Source organism: Thalassophryne amazonica, chromosome 3, assembly GCF_902500255.1.
Source record: "Thalassophryne amazonica chromosome 3, fThaAma1.1, whole genome shotgun sequence".
In the NCBI taxonomy this organism is placed as follows: domain Eukaryota; kingdom Metazoa; phylum Chordata; class Actinopteri; order Batrachoidiformes; family Batrachoididae; genus Thalassophryne; species Thalassophryne amazonica.
In genome coordinates, this window is record NC_047105.1 from 81,630,325 (window position 1) to 81,652,100 (window position 21,776).

The following is a 21,776-nucleotide window of genomic DNA, read 5'->3' on the forward strand; positions in this document are numbered from 1 at the left end:
GTTTGTAAATGAGGCCCATTGTTTTAAGATAGATTTTAGAGTTAAATATGGTTGGAGTTTCAGATTAGATGTACTCAAAGTCCCACAGGTCTACGACAGTGCACATACAATATCTCTCTAACCAAAATTTAGCTTTGAAATGAATTGCTTCAGAATTCTATAGCATGTTACTGAAATCCATACCTGGATTCCTGTATGTTCTGAGAGACACGCCCACTTATCTTATCTGCAGGCTTTACAGTACAGAGAAGAATGAAATATTGATCAGCAGCTTGTTATTTAAAGCAACAGGCACAGACACAAGTCCATTCTCATAGATCTCAGCTTTCTTTAATGCATCACTGTGATAATTTGCCTACAAACTTAATGTATTTAAAGTAGGGCTGAAACGATTAGTCGACTAACTCAAATAATTCAATTACAAAAATGTTCGGGGCAAATTCTGTGCCTCAAAGCTTTGTTTAACGTTGTAGCACACGTCAGGCCTGTGTGTGGCGCTGCAATGTCCCCAGAAAAAAAACAGAAGAAGACTAGAGCATAACAGCTAATCAAATTACCAACAATAGCTACCGCTTTTCAACGTGACAGAGTAAAATAAAGCCTTTCAAGAGAAAGTCAGTCTGCGCTGATCATCTCAAATAGACTGCGCATTTAAAATGAAGCAGTGTGTTTGTCTATTTTTAAAAAGCAGCTGTATGTCTGTCCACTCTTCTTCTATGTTTTGCATGGACTCGCACCGAGCGTTTCGCTTTTTAATTTTTGCTTTTTTGGGCAACACAAAACACTTCACAAACATGGTAACTTAAATAAAATAACAATTTCGCAGAGAAAGAGGGATTAAAAAAAAAATCACGCAGGGACCCAGTCCACCAACCTTTATTAAGAAAAAGGTTAAATTTTACAAGTTGGAGAAAACAAAACAAAACAGAAAGCCACATCCCATCACCATTTCAGCAAAATATCAACACTTTGGCGCAGCGACATTGTGCCATTGCTTAGGGAGAGCCCTGGACTATTGATGTTTAAAAATGCAAATGTACTTTTTATCCGATTACTCGATTAATCGGCACAATAATCAATAGAATACTAAAATAACTGATACCTGCAGCCCTAATTTAAAGATTCCTGTGCCCCAATATTAGCTTTCTGCAATAAGTGAATTATATCACCCCCTTACGAGCTGCAAACATATGCTGAGACACACACACACACACACACACACACACACACACTAGAACAAACAGCTGATGCACAAACAAAGTATGCCTGTATCCAAAGGTTTGACTAAAAATCTGCCTTGAGCATATCACTGAACAAACACTTGTTTTTCTCTGAATTGAGTTGCTTAATCACATCTACCAAATATGTGCTAAGGACAAAAAGACACGTTAACTTTGGTGTATCACACAAAGGCAAATATTGATTTTGCCTTGGCTTAAACTGTAGATATCAGCTGACAATATTTGACACAGCTCCAGACTGTGATGGATGCTGCTGCAAAGACTCAAAAGACTATCTGCAAAGATGTAAGAATAACAGATTAAGAAATTATTGAAATAATTTCTACAGTTCTTCCAGTCAAGGAGTTTGCTGTATCTGTGATTGCTTACTGCTCTAACAGCAATCACTCTGCAAATGGAAAGGGCCTGACAATTAAAGTCTCCGAGTTCCACTGAAAACATTCCATAGGAATCCTATAATAAAATAAAATCAGACAGGAAGCCTATAGGAATAGTGGCAGTTTTCCAATAGGATGACTATGACATTCTGATAAGATTATTATGAGACATCTACAGGAAAAATAAATTCTAAATTCTGGTATACATTCTTATAGGTATGACCAACCCTGCTCATATTTTCTATGTGTACCTGCTGCAACCACAGATAATTAGTAAGGTCTGGTGTTTCTGAGCTCTTCACTGGTTGAGCACGCCTGTCTTATTTAAAGGACATGTCGCACGTTATTTAACCTCCCAGTTAACAACACAATGTCAAAGCATTCATGACTGTAAATCTATCAATGCACAAGCGTTAATAATTAGTGGTCGCTGATGTATTTTATTGCTAATTATTCCTCTCACTCAACCAGTTAGGGCCCTGACACACCTTGAAGATTCAGCCAGCATATGCCGACCATAGCAAAGATGCTGGTATATGCTGGCGTACATCGAATAAATTATGCAGCTGTCAGACCTTGACAATTTAGCTAGCATATACTGACAGCCTCGTTTCCACCGAGTGGTTCTGGTCTGTACTGCATGGTATGATACGTGTCAGAACAGTTAAGTCTGGCTTGGATCGTGTTTCCACCGCCAGCAGTTCCTTTTTGTTTGGCAGGTGGAACACTTAAATATTGACAAGCACATCATTGAGCATGCTTAAGATGTTGCACAGCATATCTTCACACAGAGGCAAAACAGAGAAATTTAACATTATTTTATTTTATTTTTGTCTTGGTGGATCATTGGATTTATTTTCATTGCATGCAGAATGCTGAAGAGTTGAATGATGCCTGTGATAAATGCTGACATGAATGAATGGGGCACTGTGACTCTTTCAACTTTTAAAATAAATTAATTGTCTTGTTGTGGTGCAAAGTGTCTGTGTACTCTGGTTCAGGCTGAGAGATGCACTGACAAACACAGTGGAACGTCTTCAAAATTGCTACGTTTCTTCAGCAACGACAAGGACCTAAAGTATTTTCAGGCATCGTTTTACAAAATCAGGACACTTTATGTGGATGTGTTTTCATCAGGCTGTGATGATGAATCCGACTGAAATGAACAGGTAAGATTAAAAATTTATATTTACTCTGTGAATGCTTTTAATATTTGAAAGAGTCTGAACTGTTCACATGACTGCAGTTTTCAGTTATTCAGCCAATCAATGGACAGCATCAATGGACATATTTCAACTTATGAGTAACTGCGGGACGTATCAGTCATACGTCGAAAATATCATGCATGACCAAAATTTTCTGATACTCTTTTTTCAGTACTCTACGTATTACACAGTGGTGGGCACAACAAACTGAAAACTTAGCTTTGATAACTGCTAATCCGCTAACCAAAAAGTTAACTTTTATAACGCTAAACCGCTAAAAAATGTAGCAGAAGTTACACATAGGCTAACTGCTAGCTTTTAGCATTGACTCCGTACACTGTCCACTACTGATAAGCCAGTTTCTAGTTTAAGTACTGCAGGGGCTTCTGAGTAAAATCAAAGGCAATCACAAACCCAAAACAAACAAGCCAGAGCTTTTGTCTTTATGCACCCTGTCCACTGCTGTAAGAAAGTGTCACTTACTTTTCACACACAACACAGATGCACGCAGGAGCTGCTGCTGCCACTGACGCTGCGTTCAAGTGCCATCGGAAAGTACACAACTTTTTTCTTGTTTCAAATTCACCAATTGCTTATGGCAAAATTAGGGATGTCCTGATCCGATCACGTGATCGGAAGTCGGGCCCGATCACATGGTTTCAGACGTGATCGAAATCGGACGTTGCATCCCGATCAGGAATCCGACATAGATTTTATCTTCATTATTTTGATCAGTGCTATTTCAAGCTCATTGTTGCAGATTAATGGGCCTTTCACGCGTCGGAAGCGTCAGAGGCATCAAGAATCGGTCTAAAAAGCATTACTTTCAATGAGACGCGTTGCTTTTTAGAGGCGTCAGAAGCGTCGCGACAAAAGCTGAGCTAAAGCGATGCTTCTGACGGGAGCACGCATTGCCGCTTGTCGGCAGGCTGACGCGCTCAAAGTTCAACCCAATCTTTTTTTTTTTTATTGAACATAAGAAAAAAACAGAAGTTCAACCCAATCCAACTTTCAACACTCTGAGCTGTGACATAGCTTCGCGCTGTCCAATAGGAACGACGCGTCGGTCCAAAACACGGAAGACTAGTGGCAGAAACCACTGATCTCTACAAAACAGATCGGTGCAGAAACCACTGATCTGTACAAAACAGAAACGTGTCACAGGACTGCTCATTTATATAGCAGTTTTCTGAAGAATAATCCTTGGAAATGTTTTTTGTTGTTGTTGTTTGTTACCTCAAAATTTCTGATTACTGTTTAAAAAAGTTTGGAACACTTGTAATTAAAATAGCTAAATCAATGAATGGTTCTTTAGAAATCTTTCATCTGTAAATTAAAACCACCTGTTATTTCAGATTAGATAATTTCTTGTTTAACATAAGGAACCTTGGACATTTATTTTTAGACAAATAAAATAACATGGAAATTTGTACATTTTTTAAGTCTGATAGATTATTACTTGATTGTTCAAGCTACCTCAAGGAGAAGTGCACTGTTTAAGTGATAAATGATAAAATATGGTGATTAAAATGAAAATATTATATATTTAGCATTTGTTCATTGTTCATTCAGTTTTTTAAAGTATCGGATCGGGACTCTGTATCAGCAGATACTCAAAGTCAGATGACTCGGAATCAGATCGGGGCCAAAAAACCTGATCGGGACATCCCTAGGCAAAATAATTAATTGTATCCATACAAAAGATTAATTCTGGCCTATATAAGGTGCCTGAGCCCAGTGAAGCTGACCCCCCTACACAGATAAAAAAAAAAAAAATCCAAGCCAACAGGCTGAGTCTGCCCTGTAATTTCCGACAGTACATGAACACAGCGGCAGTAGTAGCACTCAGAAACAGCTTCTGTGCTGTGTGAAAACATTCAGTTGGTCGAGCGAAGTCAAACTAAACACTAACGTTACAAAAACTAAGCAAACAATAAAAAACTGTCAAGAACGACAGCAAAACGAAATACGGATGAACTGAGGTTTTCAGTGGCATTCGTTCAAATTTCTCAACAGTTTAAAATTCGAAGAGAACGAAGATGCACAAAGGTTAAACAATGCCAATGAAAGTCAACGAAAGTCCAGATTTCTTGTTTTGTTTGGGCTTCATTGCCCTTCGTTAAGTGCCATGTGACTGGGCCATAACGTGTCAACTGTCAGCTGTTTTTCAGGTTGTCTGATCAATCAATCAATCAATCAATCAATCAATCAATTTTTTTTTTATATAGCGCCAAATCACAACAAACAGTTGCCCCAAGGCGCTTTATATTGTAAGGCAAGGCCATACAATAATGATGTAAAACCCCAACGGTCAAAACGACCCCCTGTGAGCAAGCACTTGGCTACAGTGGGAAGGAAAAACTCCCTTTTAACAGGAAGAAACCTCCAGCAGAACCAGGCTCAGGGAGGGGCAGTCTTCTGCTGGGACTGGTTGATCACAGATGTATTTCTTAGATTTTTCAGTTATATCAATGACATCACTTATAAACATGCACAAACATGAGCATCTAGCAGAGACTGTTTCTAACAGGCTGCATTCATGATGGACGTGCACCCACACTAAATCTTCTCTCAGTGGAGACCGGCTGCTGCTTTTACTGTGACTGCATATAAATGCGGATCTATCCGCTGTGACGACCTCGAACAAAAACGGGAGCAGCCGAATGGACAACAACAACTTAAAAAGGAGTTATCATTACATGACATCACACTTATGTAAACTTTGCAATTAATCTGTGGCTCCATTCTTAACATTAGCAGATACATTCCATTCAAGCGCAGGCTGGGACATTTTCCTCAAAGCTACATAAATGCTATCTGAAACACTTGAAAAAATGAGTACTCACGAGTACTTTGTTTTTGGCAGTCTCCACAGCTGTTTGCTGCGAATGCCATATACTTTGAGACCGGTCATGGAAGTGCACAAAGTAATCCCAGTGTATCACCAAATGGTCACTAATAGCCTAAATCTAAGTTATTATGAATTAGGTGTGACATGTCCTTTAAAAGATGCAGGGTAGGTGAGCTCCAGGAGCAGGTGCTTGTGACCCCTGTAGGATTCCTATAGGATGGTCATCAAAAAATGAAAGATCTTTTTCTTGCAGAAATGTTATAAGAATGAACGCATAAGACAATAGCATTCCTATGGGCCCCTTCACACATAGTACGAATAAGTACAATTCAGGGTGACTCGCGGCGGAACAGTTCGTATGAGCGAACTACAAAAACACTGAGCCAACGGGCAGGCATGAACCATGCTGCTGCGGCAGTTTTGCGCACGCGGGAACACAGTGCGGGCAGCTGCTGTGAAAATAAAAAATAAAAATACATGCCAACCACGGGATTCGAATCTGCACTTTCCAAAAGGTCTGATTGTCAGCCAGAAACTTTACCACTGAGCTACCATCGCTGTCCTGTAAAGGGTATGGGAAAATGCCTGATATCAAGAAGGACATTGACGTATTTAAGAAAAAAAATAAAACCACACACCCTATAAAAACACAGCATTTTATTGAATCCTTCATATCAAGTGGGCAATACAAGTAGTATGATCCGTCTGTTCCTCTGTAGATGACCCATGGTCACAGACATACAGTCATGAAATGACATGAATGAAGCAGTTCATGCGCTCTTATCATGTCCACATCTACTGGCAGCGTGTCCAGCCGGCCTCACACGCGTGTCCTGCCTGACACATGTGTCTTGTGGACGGTGCGCCACAGGACTGACACCACGTCATGTGGAACAGCGTTCACGTGGGTGACATGACATTCAGATCACCTGCTGCATGCTATGATCTGATGGTCCGTTTCACCTGGGGTAGCCTGTCAATGTGTGCTCTGTGTGTGTGCTAGCTGTGGCCCAGTGCAACAGTGATATATGTTTTTATGCATGTCCATGTGAGGACAGCAAGCAGACACACGTACAGTGGGCAGTTGTTAGTTCATGTCCGTCTCAACACAGTACGTGTTCCCCAGCCGTGACGTCCAGAACCACAGATCTCCACAGCTGCTCCTATGGGCAGACACACCCCGTCAGTTCAGCGCACACACCAAGGTGTCACTGTGTCTGTTTGCAAAGCCACACTCGTGGGGCACGTAGACAAATTTCACAGCCAGCTCGACAGTGATTGTCTGCTGACTGCTGTCATGCTAATAGTGCGAATGGCCACACATTTTCTAAGTGCCAAATGAGCGGTGTTAGATGTTCCTGTGTGTCACCTGGAATTTAGCCGACACCTGCCGCGAGAGGGTTTGATGGGCTCTCACAAGGCACGCTCTGTCTTTCAGCCGCTGGTGTGCGCAAATAGTTGTAGTAACAGCTGTACAAGGTGTTGGAAGCAGCTATGATTTTACACGCATTGCATACGATTCCTGCTTCATGCACACTTAATGCGCAATTCGACCACATTCGTACCATGTGTGAAGGGTCCCTGAAGGAGTAACTGGCAGGAATCCTACAGATTTCATATTGAAATATATATTTTTTCTACAGAAATCCTATAAGAATCGTATTCCTATAGGACTCCTGACAGTTATGAACACATAATAGGATTCCTATAGGATCAACTTAAATGAATCCTATAGAATTCCTGTTGTATTCTGTCAGTTTATATGCATAAAAACACAAGATAATAGGATTACTGTGTGATTCTTAAAGGACTTGTATGATATTTCTATGGGAAGAAGATATTCACATTTCTGATAGATATCCTACAGGATTTCAATGAATGAAAAATACTATAGGATTTCTATAGGACGTTTTATGTTGAGTTACCTGGCAAAATGAATACATATGGTGCAACATAAAAACGCTTAGGAGCCACAAACAGCACATAAAAAAATCTTTCTTGCTCAAACCTGTATTTTAGTTTTCCACTGACAAACAAACCGACATATTCGCACAAGTCCTCCAACTGACATCAAACCATTTCCTCGTTGTGAAACTTCCAGCTGACAGTTTGTGTGACAGAAGACATATTAGAGGTGTGTGTGTGTGTGTGTGTGTGTGTGTGTGTGTGTGTGTGTGTGTGTGTGTGTGTGTGTGTGTGTGTGTGTGTGTGTGTGTGTGTGTGTGTGTGTGTGTGTGTGTGTGTGTGTGTGTGTGTGTGTGTGCGTGCGTTTTGGGGGGGGCACGAGGGAAAGTTTGTGGAGAGGAAGAAAGGGGGGGAAAGATGAGGGGAAGTGTGGAAATTGAAAGCTAAAAATACTTCATGCGCTCCAGGTGAAGGAATGAAATGGAAAATTACAAGCAATATTTACGGATTAGAAAAACAAAACAACCCATTTATTTCTGTTTTAAAAATTTAACACCAACCTGACGATAGAGCTTGGAGTTCTTTGTAGACAGTTCTACATTAATTACACTTCCAGAAAAGCACTGTATAATAATATAGTTTGTATGGCAGAAGACAGCTAGCTGCATATTACATGTCATTATCAGTTACATAGAGGTGAAGGCGCGCGCGCACACAGCTGCTAACTTCAGCAGCCAGAAAAGAAAAAAAACACGAGTACGAACTGCGGTTTTAAATGTCGGTATTTATCCCGTGTAGCAGTCATTCCTACCTGAAATTTAAGGTTCTGTAAAGACCAACTCTTGTATCCACAATCTGCCAGATTGATCAACTCGGAGCACTATCACTCTGTAATCTGCAAGCAAGCAGCACTCTTCCTGACGTCATTCTAGGGCGGGACATCAAACGACCAATCACTGATCGAGCCAATAGGTCCAGGTAAAGGTTCTGCAACGCTATTGGTCATCTACCTCCATGCGTCGTATGTTCTAACCTTGTAGGTGATCTATGGGATTAGATTTATATCAAACGTAACAACAATAGCCATCAAAGCAAACACAATAAAATGGCTTATAAACTAATCTTTTGTAGTTGTCACAGCACAAATTACTTTATTTGCCAAGTACAAGGTACAGCAGGAATTTTTATTTGTATTGAAGGTTATTTCATAAAACCTAGGTTAAACTGGAATTTTCCACTTATCTTTTTTTTTTTTTTTTTTTTTTTTTTAGCCATGACTTCATTTCATGAAAACATTGACACATTAGTTACCATGGAGACATTCTTTGCAGCGAACCTTCTTCAGATCAGATTAATCATGGAGCCATATCGATAACCACTGCGATGTCATCAGAGGTGAGTCCAGCTTCAGTGAGGAAAGGTCCAACAACATATTTATTCATTCCTCCCACTGAACTAAGTCAAGTCTGGGAACAGGTGCTGGTATTGCACGTTGCCGTATACACAACACCATGTAACCACCTTGGGTCCTGGATAGCAACCATCCAAGCAGGCAACTGGTCCATTACCACTATATATATATATATATATATATATATATATATATATATATATATATATATATATATATATACTCAACAAAAATATAAACGCAACACTTTTGGTTTTGCTCCCATTTTGTATGAGATGAACTCAAAGTTCTAAAACTTTTTCCACATACACAATATCACCATTTCCCTCAAATATTGCTCACAAACCAGTCTAAATCTGTGATAGTGAGCACTTCTCCTTTGCTGAGATAATCCATCCCACCTCACAGGTGTGCCATATCAAGATGCTGATTAGACACCATGATTAGTGCACAGGTGTGCCTTAGACTGCCCACAGTAAAAGGCCACTCTGAAAGGTGCAGTTTTGTTTTATTGGGGGGGATACCAGTCAGTATCTGGTGTGACCACCATTTGCCTCATGCAGTGCAACACATCTCCTTCGCATAGAGTTGATCAGGTTGTCACTTGTGGCCTGTGGAATGTTGGTCCACTCCTCTTCAATGGTTGTGCGAAGTTGCTGGATATTGGCAGGAACTGGTACATGCTGTCGTATACGTCGGTCCAGAGCATCCCAAACATGCTCAATGGGTGACATGTCCGGCGAGTATGCCGGCCATGCAAGAACTGGGACATTTTCAGCTTCCAAGAATTGTGTACAGATCCTTGCAACATGGGGCCGTGCATTACCCTGCTGCAACATGAGGTGATGTTCTTGGATGTTGGCACAACAATGGGCCTCAGGATCTCGTCGCGGTATCTCTGTGCATTCAAAATGCCATCAATAAAATGCACCTCTGTTCTTCGTCCATAACAGACGCCTGCCCATACCATAACCCCACCGCCACCATGGGCCACTCGATCCACAACATTGACATCAGAAAACCGCTCACCCACACGATGCCACACACGCTGTCTGCCATCTGGCCTGAACAGTGTGAACCGGGATTCATCCATGAAGACAACACCTCTCCAACGTGCCAAACGCCAGCGAATGTGAGCATTTGCCCAGTCAAGTCGGTTACGACGACGAACTGGAGTCAGGTCGAGACCCCAATGAGGACGACGATCATGCAGATGAGCATCCCTGAGACGGTTTCTGACTGTTTGTGCAGAAATTCTTTGGTTATGCAAACCGATTGTTTCAGCAGCTGTCCGAGTGGCTGGTCTCAGACGATCTTGGAGGTGAACATGCTGGATGTGGAGGTCCTGGGCTGGTGTGGTTACACGTGGTCTGCGGTTGTGAGGCTGGTTGGATGTACTGCCAAATTCTCTGAAACGCCTTTGGAGACGGCTTATGGTAGAGAAATGAACATTCAATACACGAGCAACAGCTCTGGTTGACATTCCTGCTGTCAGCATGCCAATTGCACGCTCCCTCAAATCTTGCGACATCTGTGGCATTGTGCTGTGTGATAAAACTGCACCTTTCAGAGTGGCCTTTTACTGTGGGCAGTCTAAGGCACACCTGTGCACTAATCATGGTGTCTAATCAGCATCTTGATATGGCACACCTGTGAGGTGGGATGGATTATCTCAGCAAAGGAGAAGTGCTCACTATCACAGATTTAGACTGGTTTGTGAACAATATTTGAGGGAAATGGTGATATTGTGTATGTGGAGTTCATCTCATACAAAATGGGAGCAAAACCAAAAGTGTTGCGTTTATATTTTGTTGAGTGTATATATGACATGCTATCACATTTTTATCATCATTCACTTGAGTCTCATGAATGTTACAAATTGCTCTATAAAAAATTAATGATGACAACATACACACAATGCAATGCAACTTACTATACCTTAACTAAAGTAACATGAAATATAAAATGACATGGCTAAAATTCTTCTTTATTACACGTGCGTTATATGTATGTAGTACGCTAGTGTGTTGCTCATGGGGATCCACGGGCTCTAGATTGGTAGTGTTTATAAATAGGTAGCCGACAAGGGGTGGCAATAAATTATACAAAGTTTCTATCATTCTAATTCTATATTTAATTTTCTGTTAATTACATAATTTTTTAATGTTAATTTACTCTCTTACTGTATTTATAAATTGTTTTGGTTCTTGTTATCATATACACACTATTATTATTATTATTATTATTATTATTACTATTATTATTATTATTATTATCATGATTATTATTATTATTAATATTATCACAGTGCTGCCAACCATCCCGCATTGGGTGGGACAGTCCTGGTAATTTCCTTCATGTCCCACATGACTGTGCGCAGGACGCCCATTAGTCCCGCATTTGTGTGGGTCTGAGCACGCCCCCCGGACCCCCCTAGTTACGGTTCACACCCTTGGTGCTTGCGGCCACGCGTGGGTGTCCCGTATTGGTAAATTCAAATGTTGGAAGGTATGTTATATATGTTACTAAATAAAATCTTGCCCGCACACACACTTTTAATATAGAGATGATTTACCACCCCCTGCTGGAGTGACATGTGAGTTAAGAATGTAAATATCAATGTTAGTTGTTCAGTGTTTTCTCTGCCTGACTGGAAAATCACTAAGGGCCCTTGGGCAAGGTCTTTAATCCCCTATTGCTCCCGGTTTGTAGTGAGCGCCTTGTATGGCAGCACCCTGACATCGGGGTGAATGTGAGGCATAATTGTAAAGCGCTTTGAGCATCTGATGCAGATGGAAAAGTGCTATATAAATGCAGTCCATTTACCATTTACCAGTGTTATTAGTTAATATATGTAGTTTCTCAAAAAATATTAGTCCTATTAATGTTCTGTTTCAACAGCATTCATCCATGACCAACGCACGCACGCACATCTTTTTTGCATTCTGCTGTCAGCAGGTGCTTTTAATTTGACACACTGAGACAGTGGTGGAAGACATCAACTTTTCACTTATGGTACCGGGAGCAAACTGATTAAACCAATTGAACTACAAAAACACAAATCAGTAACACTAACAACACTGTAAAACTAACATGAACCACAATAACATTTAAAACCCCAAACTCCCATAGTACACTGCAGCACAGTGACCATTGTTTACTTATTATCTTAAATTGCCAATTTATCCTATCAACTTTCTGTTTTCGCAGCGTTCATCCTAAATACATAAGCATACCAAACGGAAAATGTCAGCTCTCCCCAGTTTCTGTGTTATCTAAAGCCTCATTTGCACTTGTGTAATCTTGTGATGGTAATGCGCCATCTAGTGGACCAGAAAACCTTAAAAGGTCAGAGCAGAGCAGTAACTCACTCATTAATCCTGATTGTACAGTGCAGTCAGTGACGAGCTGCCTCACCTTAAAATGACTAAAGGGCTTTACACAGCTTTGCCTGCACTCTGTCTGGTGATTAATAAATATAACACTTCTGAAGTAACAAAACAAAAGCAGCGTTCTTCAGAGCATTCGCTCTGTATGTTACTTTGTAACTGCACAAAACACTAAAATGAGCCAGTTTCAGAAAGCAAGAATGCATCATTTAACATGGGGGAATGTAAAAGGTTTGTGGGGGAAAATCCTTCTGGATCCCAACCACTTTTGTGTGTCTGCTTATGGCACTAATATCCAGTATTATGTTGATGTACAAGACCTCTTCAGTCAAGGCCTCCCCGACCCCATATGGCATATCCATGATGTCAGGCCTGTAGCCAGACTTTTCTGCCTGACCTGGGTCTACATTTATTTATTTGTTCATTGCATAAAAACAAAACAAAACAAAACAAAACAAAAAAAATAGGACTGTCTAGTCTTCATAGTTGTATAATCAAATTGTACGTACAGCAGGGGTTAAGGAGTCCAGTGAGAGAGAATTTCCTCAAGCCAAAGTCCAGAAAATCATAATGTCCAACATGTGTTATGATTCAGTGCCATATGTTCTGAAGTGGACACGTATTTGTATCTTCTCTGTATGTCCTCAATAACTGATTAATAAACAAAACAAAGCATTATTCAATAGTTTTTCAAGAATGTTTATCATTGATTTTCACATTGAACTGAGGGCAGTATAATAATAAAATAATAAATTAAATATTATTTTTTAAGTAAAATAAATTCTGCATTTAAAAACAGTTTTTTTAAAGGGATCTTAAAGTACTTAATTTTAGAAGCAATAAATTAAAAAAAAAGTGTAGTTTAAGTTTCACATTTTTTAAAACTACAATTCACATATAAACAGTCTCAACAAATATGAACAACTAAACAGCTTCAGTGCCTCCTTTTCTGTTTGTTTTTTGTTTTAATAATGTTCATAGTAGTGAAAGCTGTCTCACAGTTGTACATGGACATGTACAGAGCTCCTTTCCTCAGATTTGGGAAACCTGTTTCTGAGACCATTTGGAAGCAGAAAGTGACGGGGTCAGTTTCAGGGCCAACAGGTTCTGAATGAACAGGCTGAGCTGCTGTCCAGGACTGAAGCTCTTACTGTGTCTGCTAAAGTTCACCATCAGATGATCCATCTCTCTCACTTTGAGAGAGATGTTCCTTCACTGATGAGAAGAAGATACTTTGAGAAATCCTTCATTCTCACCATTGTCAGCAGCCTCATCTGACAAGGTGGAGAACAGGATGGTTCGGCAAGAGATGAGCTCAGGATTGTCCTCTTTCATTCTCGCCACAGCTCCTCTCTCTCCTTATCATGACAGGGGCTCCATCTGTGGTTACTGAAACCACTTGTTTTGGCTCTATTCCCCCCTTTGCTAAGATCTTCTTTATGGTAGATGTCCTCTGCTGTTATACTTGTCTGGAGGGATGTAACAGCCAACAGGTCTTCACAGAACTCCTTGTTTTTGTCACACTCTAACTTTCACAGATTTTCCACAATTTCTTGAAAATTTCATGGATTTGAGGAATTCACAAACCTCCCTTCACCTTTTGAGGGGAGCCCTGTAAAATATTTCATCATGTCTTTTCTTGAAATCAGAATTGATTCACCAAATATTAAGCACGTGTTTTATATGTTTTATAGCCAGTCCATAGCAAATTGTTCCATGATTGCTAAATCACAATTTAAAATTTCCTAATGAGTCAGCTCTACCTAATATGAATCAAGAAATATTTAATTTTGGGAAAGTAAATATGTCTACATCCTTTGTTTAAATGAGTAAGTAATATTTTAAGTTTATTCTCAGTTGTCTAATTTCTAAGTTAATAAATGGAGAGATTGTATTCCATTTCTCCTTTAAATATTAAAAATAAATAAAATGAAAATGACTGAGGCTTTAGCTTCTTGTTTATTATTTAGGGATTGTTAATTATTTATGCTACAGGGTGGGTGAAAGTAGGGACATTGCCAACTTTTACCTGATCTGACCTGGTGGTATGTATATTTTCATGATATTTGTCCTTGCAAAAACAAATTACACAAGTGGGGGAATCAAAGTCAAAAGTTTGACTGTGAATACACACACACACACACACACACACACACACACACACACACACACACACACACACACACACACGCGTGTGTGTGTGTATGTATGTATGTATATATGTGTGTGTACAGATAGATAGATAGGCAATTAAAAATGATGCGTATAAAACAAAGATACCATTTTTACTTTCTTGCAGCGAATAAAGAATTAACATTCGCTGTGCTTTTGACTACATGGGACGGTAGGTGTCGCTGTGTGGAAAACGAGACGCCTTTGTGATTTGTTTGGCCCTCTTGTCTTTTCTTCTGCTGCCTGTTGCCTAGTGATAAAAAAAATGGTTTCTTTTCCTGTATTTTCAAAGTTGCTGGCACTTTTTAAAGCTAGCACCGACTTTTCTAAACCTGCTGTGATTTTTGGCGGTTACATCTCTACAGCGTACTGTTCGTGATAGAAATGTGTAATACTTTAGTCTTCCAGATCGTGTTATTATGAACACTTTTGAAGAAAGATGAATAATTATAGTTTCATCAGGGTCGTTGGAAAAGGGAGCTACGGGGAGGTGAACCTGGTAAAACACAAAACAGAGCGAAAACAGGTGAGCAACCAAAAACCTGCATGGACGTTCACGTGAATAATAAATAAACATTGTGTTAATCGCCGACCTCAATACAAATACATGTATTTTTGGTCACCTTTCAAAGGGATCAGACTCGTACAATGTATAATGGTTCATTTCAAGTCACCTTGATGTATAAATCTCATTGTTTCAGGCAGTGAGAGCTATCAGCTGGCTGTTAGAATCAAATTAGAGACAAAACAAAACCAGTTGATGTCAACGGAATCAGTGCAGCCCGAGGTGGTTTTCATCAGGCCGTAAGAATTCTCGCCTTCGGATTGGCCACTTCGCCGGAAGTGACCCCTAAGTATTCATTTAATCGTGTGTGTGTATGAATACAATTGCTTATTTTACCAGAAATAAATCAAATCGAAATTTCTTAGCAAAACAATTGTGCATTCTGTGATAAAAAACATCAAATTTGGCATACATATTCTAAATTAACTAATGTTTATTTTCAGATATGGAGCCATCTGGGAGCTGACTTTTAATGAGCTACAGGAGTCAATAAATATTTACACAGGGGTTAAAATTTTAAAAAGCTCCAATCATGTTCAAAACTATACCACATTATTTGTCTGATCATAACAATTCCAAAAAAAGGTATAGTTTGGACTATTTATGGCTGAATGTCATGGAGTTATGGGGTACAAACAGTAAAAATGGTGACAAAGGTCAGTTTCAGTTTGTTCAGGGGTCAAAAGTTAAAGTTCCTTCAATTTTGGCAAAAAGTGATAAATTATTGGTTGAGCTAATAGGATTAATAAATTGAATCGTTTTGACTGTGTTGAATGCTTGGTGTCCAAAGTAAAGGACAAACAAGGTCAACATCCATTGGATTCTATGACATATGATATCCCGTAACATGATAACTAAGCATGACAGATGTTGCAAACTAATCCATTTATTAACTCAGTGGTTGTATTTAAGGTTAATAATTTGTTTATTATATGGCTATTATATATATATATATATATATAAACACAAACTTACAGTATCGCCCGAATATGCTGATAATGGTGTTGGGCTCGTTTGCTTTCTTAGCCTCCATGAAGAACTTGCTAACAGATGGTACTGTTGTTAGCTGGTAAGCTTCCTATCTGTGTGTTTTTTCCAATTCTGTTTAGATATTTAAGGAGTACGTTCGTGTCCGACTTGGTTTTTCTAATCGCGGTTTTTGCTTCCTGGTTTGTAATGAAAATACGTGTTGCGGACCGATTGTCATGGTAACTGGTCCGATATGGGAAAATATCCGACCGGTAATCAGCCAATCAGAGCGCGCGTAGTGTCACAGCCGTATGAGTCACAGCACCTCATTAATTCACTTCAATTTCAATTTGCTGTCATTTATATAGCGCCAAATCACAACAAAGTTGCCTCAAGGTGCTTCACACAAGTAAGGTCCAACCTTACCAACCCCCCAGAGCAAGCACACAGGCAACAGTGGTAAGAAAAAACTCCCTCTGATGATTTGAGGAAGAAACCTTAAGCAGACCAGACTCAAAGGAGTGAGACTCTGCTTGGGCCATGCTACCAACACATTTTACAAAACGAATACACAGGAAATTTTGCCGGTGCACAGGACGGGAGGGTTGCAGAAATAGACACCACCCCCATCTCTGGATGGAGCCGCATCTCAAAACAGAGGGGAAAAAACAGAATCAGGCATCAGAAAGACAACAAATACTGTATAATTGTTCAGCATTAAGCAACAAGAAAAACAGAAGAAATACTAAGGTGATTGCTGGCCACTAACCCTAAGCTTCACTAAAAGACCCAGACTTTAGATAAAGTTGAGGCCGCGGCACGCTCTGGTTCCTAATAAAATGAATTTAAAAGAGTAAATAAATGGACTGCATTTACAGTAGTGTTCAGAATAACAGTAGTGCTATGTGACTAAAAAGGTTAATCCAGGTTTTGAGTATATTTCTTATTGTTACATGGGAAACAAGGTACCAGTAGATTCAGTAGATTCTCACAAATCCAACAAGACCAAGCATTCATGATATGCACACTCTTAAGGCTATGAAATTGGGCTATTAGTAAAAAAAAAAGTAGAAAAGGGGGTGTTCACAATAATAGTAGCATCTGCTGTTGACGCTACAAACTCAAAACTATTATGTTCAAACTGCTTTTTTTTTTAGCAATCCTGTGAATCACTAAACTAGTATTTAGTTGTATAACCACAGTTTTTCATGATTTCTTCACATCTGCGAGGCATTAATTTTGTTGGTTTGGAACCAAGATTTTGATCTTTACTATTGTGCTTGGGGTCATTGTCTTGTTGAAACACCCATTTCAAGGGCATGTCCTCTTCAGCATAAGGCAACATGACCTCTTCAAGTATTTTGACATATCCAAACTGATCCATGATACCGTATGCGATATATAGGCTCAACACCATAGTAGGAGAAACATGCCCATATCATGATGCTTGCACCACCATGCTTCACTGTCTTCACTGTGAACTGTTGCTTGAATTCAGAGTTTGGGGGTCGTCTCACAAACTGTCTGCGGCCCTTGGACCCAAAAAGAACAATTTTACTCTCATTAGTCCACAAAATATTCCTCCATTTCTCTTTAGGCCAGTTGATGTGTTCTTTGGCAAATTGTAACCTCTTCTGTACATGTCTTTTATTTAACAGAGGGACTTTGCGGGTGATTCTTGCAAATAAATTAGCTTCACACAGGCATCTTCTAACTGTCACAGCACTTACAGGTAACTCCAGACTGTCTTTGATCATCCTGGAGCTGATCAATTGGTGAGCCTTTGCCATTCCGGTTATTCTTCTATCCATTTTGATGGTTGTTTTCTGTTTTCTTCCACGTGTCTCTGTTTTTTTTTTTAATCCATTTTAAAGCATTGGAGATCATTGCAGATGAACAGCCTATAATTTTTTGCACCTGCGTATAAGTTTTCCCCTCTCCAATCAACTTTTTAATCAATCTACACTGTTCTTCTGAGCAATGTCTTGAACGTCCCATTTTCCTCAGGCTTTCAAAGAGAAAAGCATGTTCAACAGGTGCTGGCTTCATCCTTACATAGAGGACATCTGATTCACACCTGTTTGTTCCACAAAATTGACGAACTCACTGACTGAATGCCACACTACTATTATTGTGAACACCCCCTTTTCTACTTTTTTTTTTTACTAATAGCCCAATTTCATAGCCTTAAGAGTGTGCATGTCATGAATGCTTGGTCTTGTTGGATTTGTGAGAATCTACTGAATCTACTGGTACCTTGTTTCCCATGTAACAATGAGAAATATACTCAAAACCTGGATTAATCTTTTTAGTCACATAGCACTACTATTATTCTGAACACTACTGTATATAGCGCTTTTCCATCTGCATCAGACGCTCAAAGCGCTTTACAAATAATGCCTCGCATTCACCCCGATGTGAGGGTGCTGCCATACAAGATACTCACTACACACCAGGAGCAACTAGGGGATTAAGGACCTTGCCCAAGGGCCCTTAGTGATTTTCTGGTCAGGTCTCAAGCCCAGTGCTTTAACCACTAGACCATCACCTTCACCTCCCCTAAAAGCAAAAGTAAACAGCATAGTAACATACTATGCCAGTATGTGAACCATACGAAAAGGAAAACAAGTGCTTCTTAAGTCTGGACTTGAAAGTCTCTACAGAATCTAACTGTTTTATTGATGCAGGGAGATCATTCCACAGAACAGAGGCACAATAAGAGAAAGCTCTGTGACCCACAGACTTTTTAATCACCCCGGGGACACAGTCCTGCACCCTGAGAACGCAGAGCTGGTACGTAGGGTTTGATTAGGTCAGCTAAGTAGCGAGGTGCCAGTCTGTGAACAGTTTTATTGGTTAGTAGCAGAACCTTAAAATCTGATCTCACAGGGACAGGAAGCCAGTGAAGAGATGCCAAAATGGGTGTAATGTGGTCCAAACTTTCTGCTTCGTGTCAAAAGTCTGGCAGCAGCATTTTGAACCAATTGGGGACCCCTAATGCTGCACTGCGGTAAACCAGAAAATAGAACATTGCAGTAGTCAAATCTAGTAGAGACAAATGCATGAATCAGGGTCTCAGCATCAGCCATAGACAGTATGGGATGAACCTTAGCTATATTTCACAGATGGAAGAAAGCAGTCTCGTCAGTTTAACGCAGACATCAATTGACTCTTCAGCATTCTACATATGATGAAAGTAAATCCCTATGATCGACCAACGCTAAAATAAAATTTAATAAATGTTAAATTACTGTATGCACGCACTATGACGTGCTCGTCAATATTTACGTGTTCCACCTGCCACACAAAAGTGTTCTGCCGGCGGTGGAAACACAAACCAAGCCAGACTTGACTGTTCCAACCCGTACCATACTGTGCAGTACTGAACCGGACCACTCGGTGGAAATGGGGCTGTCGACAAACGCTGGCTAAATCATCATGGTGTGACAGCTACATAATGTATTTGACGTATCCAGCGTATTTGCCACATCTATCATACGTCGCATACACTGGCTATATCATCAAGGTGTGACAGAGCCCTAAGAGATTTGATTCTTAGTTACTTACTTTATGTTCAGATGGATCTGCATGTTGATTTGGCACAAGTTTTACACCGGATGCCCTTCCTGACAGGCAGGGGTGAGGTTTGAACCAGGAACCTTTTGCACTGAAACCAAGCACACTAACTACGTTTGCATAAATGTTCTTAATAATTATATACCAGGGAAAGTGTGCCTCTTTTTGTTTGTTGTTGTTGTTTTTTTGCCAGTATGTCATAAAGAAGTTGAATTTAATCACCTCTACTCGACGAGAACGCCGTGCTGCAGAGCAAGAAGCATGCCTTCTGTCCCAGCTGCGACATCCTAACATTGTGACTTACCGAGAGTCTTGGGAAGGGGACGACTGCAAGCTGTACATTGTGATGGGCTTCTGTGAAGGAGGTGACCTCTATAACAGACTCAAGCAGCAAAAAGGGGAGCTCTTACCTGAGAGGCAGGTCGTGGAATGGTTCGTCCAGATAGCTATGGCACTCCAGGTATGTTGAATTTGAAAATGAAGGCCAAGTAAAGTCAAACAAAATTTTTCCAGTGACTGTTGCCAGCATGCCTGATATTACCTTGCCATTTTTGCCTTGCAGTACCTGCATGAGAGAAACATTCTTCACAGAGACCTTAAAACACAGAACGTCTTCCTCACAAAAAACAATATCATCAAAGTGGGTGACCTTGGCATTGCAAGAGTATTGGAGAATCAGAATGACATGGCTAGCACACTTATAGGGACACCGTACTATATGAGCCCAGAGCTCTTCTCTAATAAACCGTACAACCAAAAGGTATTTTTCTACTCTTATGTGTAATTTACTGCTGAATATGCTGTAAACTGCTTTACATTAATCTTTTTCATTTCTTTTTTTTCCAAGTCAGATGTATGGGCCCTGGGATGCTGCGTATATGAAATATCCACGTTGAAACATGCCTTTAATGCCAAGGACATGAACTCACTGGTTTATCGCATTGTAGAAGGAAAGGTGGGTTTCTTTCCCTTTTTTAATGCAGCATGTGTGCTTTAACAGATGTGTGTCTCACATTGATGCAACATTCATTTTTACATTTAATAAATTGTGCTTCTGCAGTTAATGTGAATGAATGTAATTGTACACATCTTTGCAATTTTAACATAGTTATAATAGTTATAATGCCTTTCAAAGCTTAAAGCTGTACAGACTCTGGGTTTTTAGGCTAAGGTTATAATTTTTTTCTTTGGCACCACTATTATTTTATTCACTAGCATTTAAATAAAGTATTCATAATATGACCAAAATGCGTGTTGTCTGAAAACAATTTATAATTTTGACCCATGCTGGGTAGAAATTCAAGCGATCAGATACCATGAAACTATATGTTAGCAACATCATAGATCATGTGGGTGTTTCTCCTGATTTGCGTGAGGGATGCTAGGAAGGACACGGCGACAGCCGGTCGGATTAAAGAAAGGCAGTGTGATGTCATTTGGCTGCTTGCTCGAATAACATAAACCAAGGTTGTAGAAAACGTTCCAAAACAGCTAATTTCTGTATAAATCTGTTTCTCATATATTTTGTAAAAGATAGAGAGAATTAAGCACTTCTAAATCTAAAAATGCTATTTTTAAAACCAGGTAACACCTCTGAAGTGATTTACAAGACATCGTACGGATGTTAGCATGCACACCTTGGGAATGTGCATCAAGCAGATGAGTCAGGTCACAAGTAATCTCAAAACCTCATCCATGCACACACACACTTCTTCCTGCACTCTGTCTGCAAAGTTTGGTGTTAGAAAGAAAAGAAAATATTTGCTGTGGAATTCCCCTAGGTAAATATGTTCTCTGCATTAAAATAAGCTGAAATTTTGCACCATGTTACAAAAATAAACCTACATTATAATGCTTGGATTTTAGTAGAAGCTAAATTTTGTTAGTTTTGTGAAATTTGAAAGGCCGTACAGCTTTAATTATGTTACTGCTTTTATTGTGATGTTGATTGGGAATTGAAATTATCAGTTGAGTTAAGGGCTGTAACTAATGGTTACCTTTTGTAATCAGTTAACCTTTTAGTAATATTTTTTTCAATTAATCTACTGATTATTTTTTGATTAGTCAGTTAATCCTTTGGTTAATTTACCAGTATATTATATTCAGAATTCTCCC

At 39.7% G+C, this 21,776-nt stretch overlaps 2 protein-coding genes across 7 annotated transcripts in view; one reads left to right on the top strand and one right to left on the bottom strand.

The window, feature by feature from the left end:
- The window catches only part of camk1b (calcium/calmodulin-dependent protein kinase Ib), a 157,631-nt gene extending 149,130 nt beyond the window's left edge, over positions 1-8,501 (bottom strand). For 2 of the 4 annotated variants that reach the window (XM_034166957.1, XM_034166959.1), the window contains exon 1: positions 8,391-8,479. The gene's annotated coding sequence lies outside the window, so the exon portion shown is untranslated. Of the gene's footprint in view, positions 1-8,390 lie in introns of all 4 variants that reach the window. The other 2 variants (XM_034166958.1, XM_034166961.1) reach the window with 2 other exon arrangements.
- Positions 8,502-14,866: 6,365 nt separating this feature from the next.
- Positions 14,867-21,776, top strand: part of nek4 (NIMA-related kinase 4) — a 45,054-nt gene continuing 38,144 nt past the window's right edge. For all 3 annotated transcript variants that reach the window (XM_034166962.1, XM_034166963.1, XM_034166964.1), the window contains exons 1-4: positions 14,867-15,077; positions 19,855-20,121; positions 20,224-20,421; positions 20,509-20,616. In XM_034166962.1, coding sequence (XP_034022853.1) covers positions 14,991-15,077; positions 19,855-20,121; positions 20,224-20,421; positions 20,509-20,616 — 660 coding nt within the window. In that variant the 5' untranslated portion in view covers positions 14,867-14,990. The remainder of the gene's footprint in view (positions 15,078-19,854; positions 20,122-20,223; positions 20,422-20,508; positions 20,617-21,776) is intronic.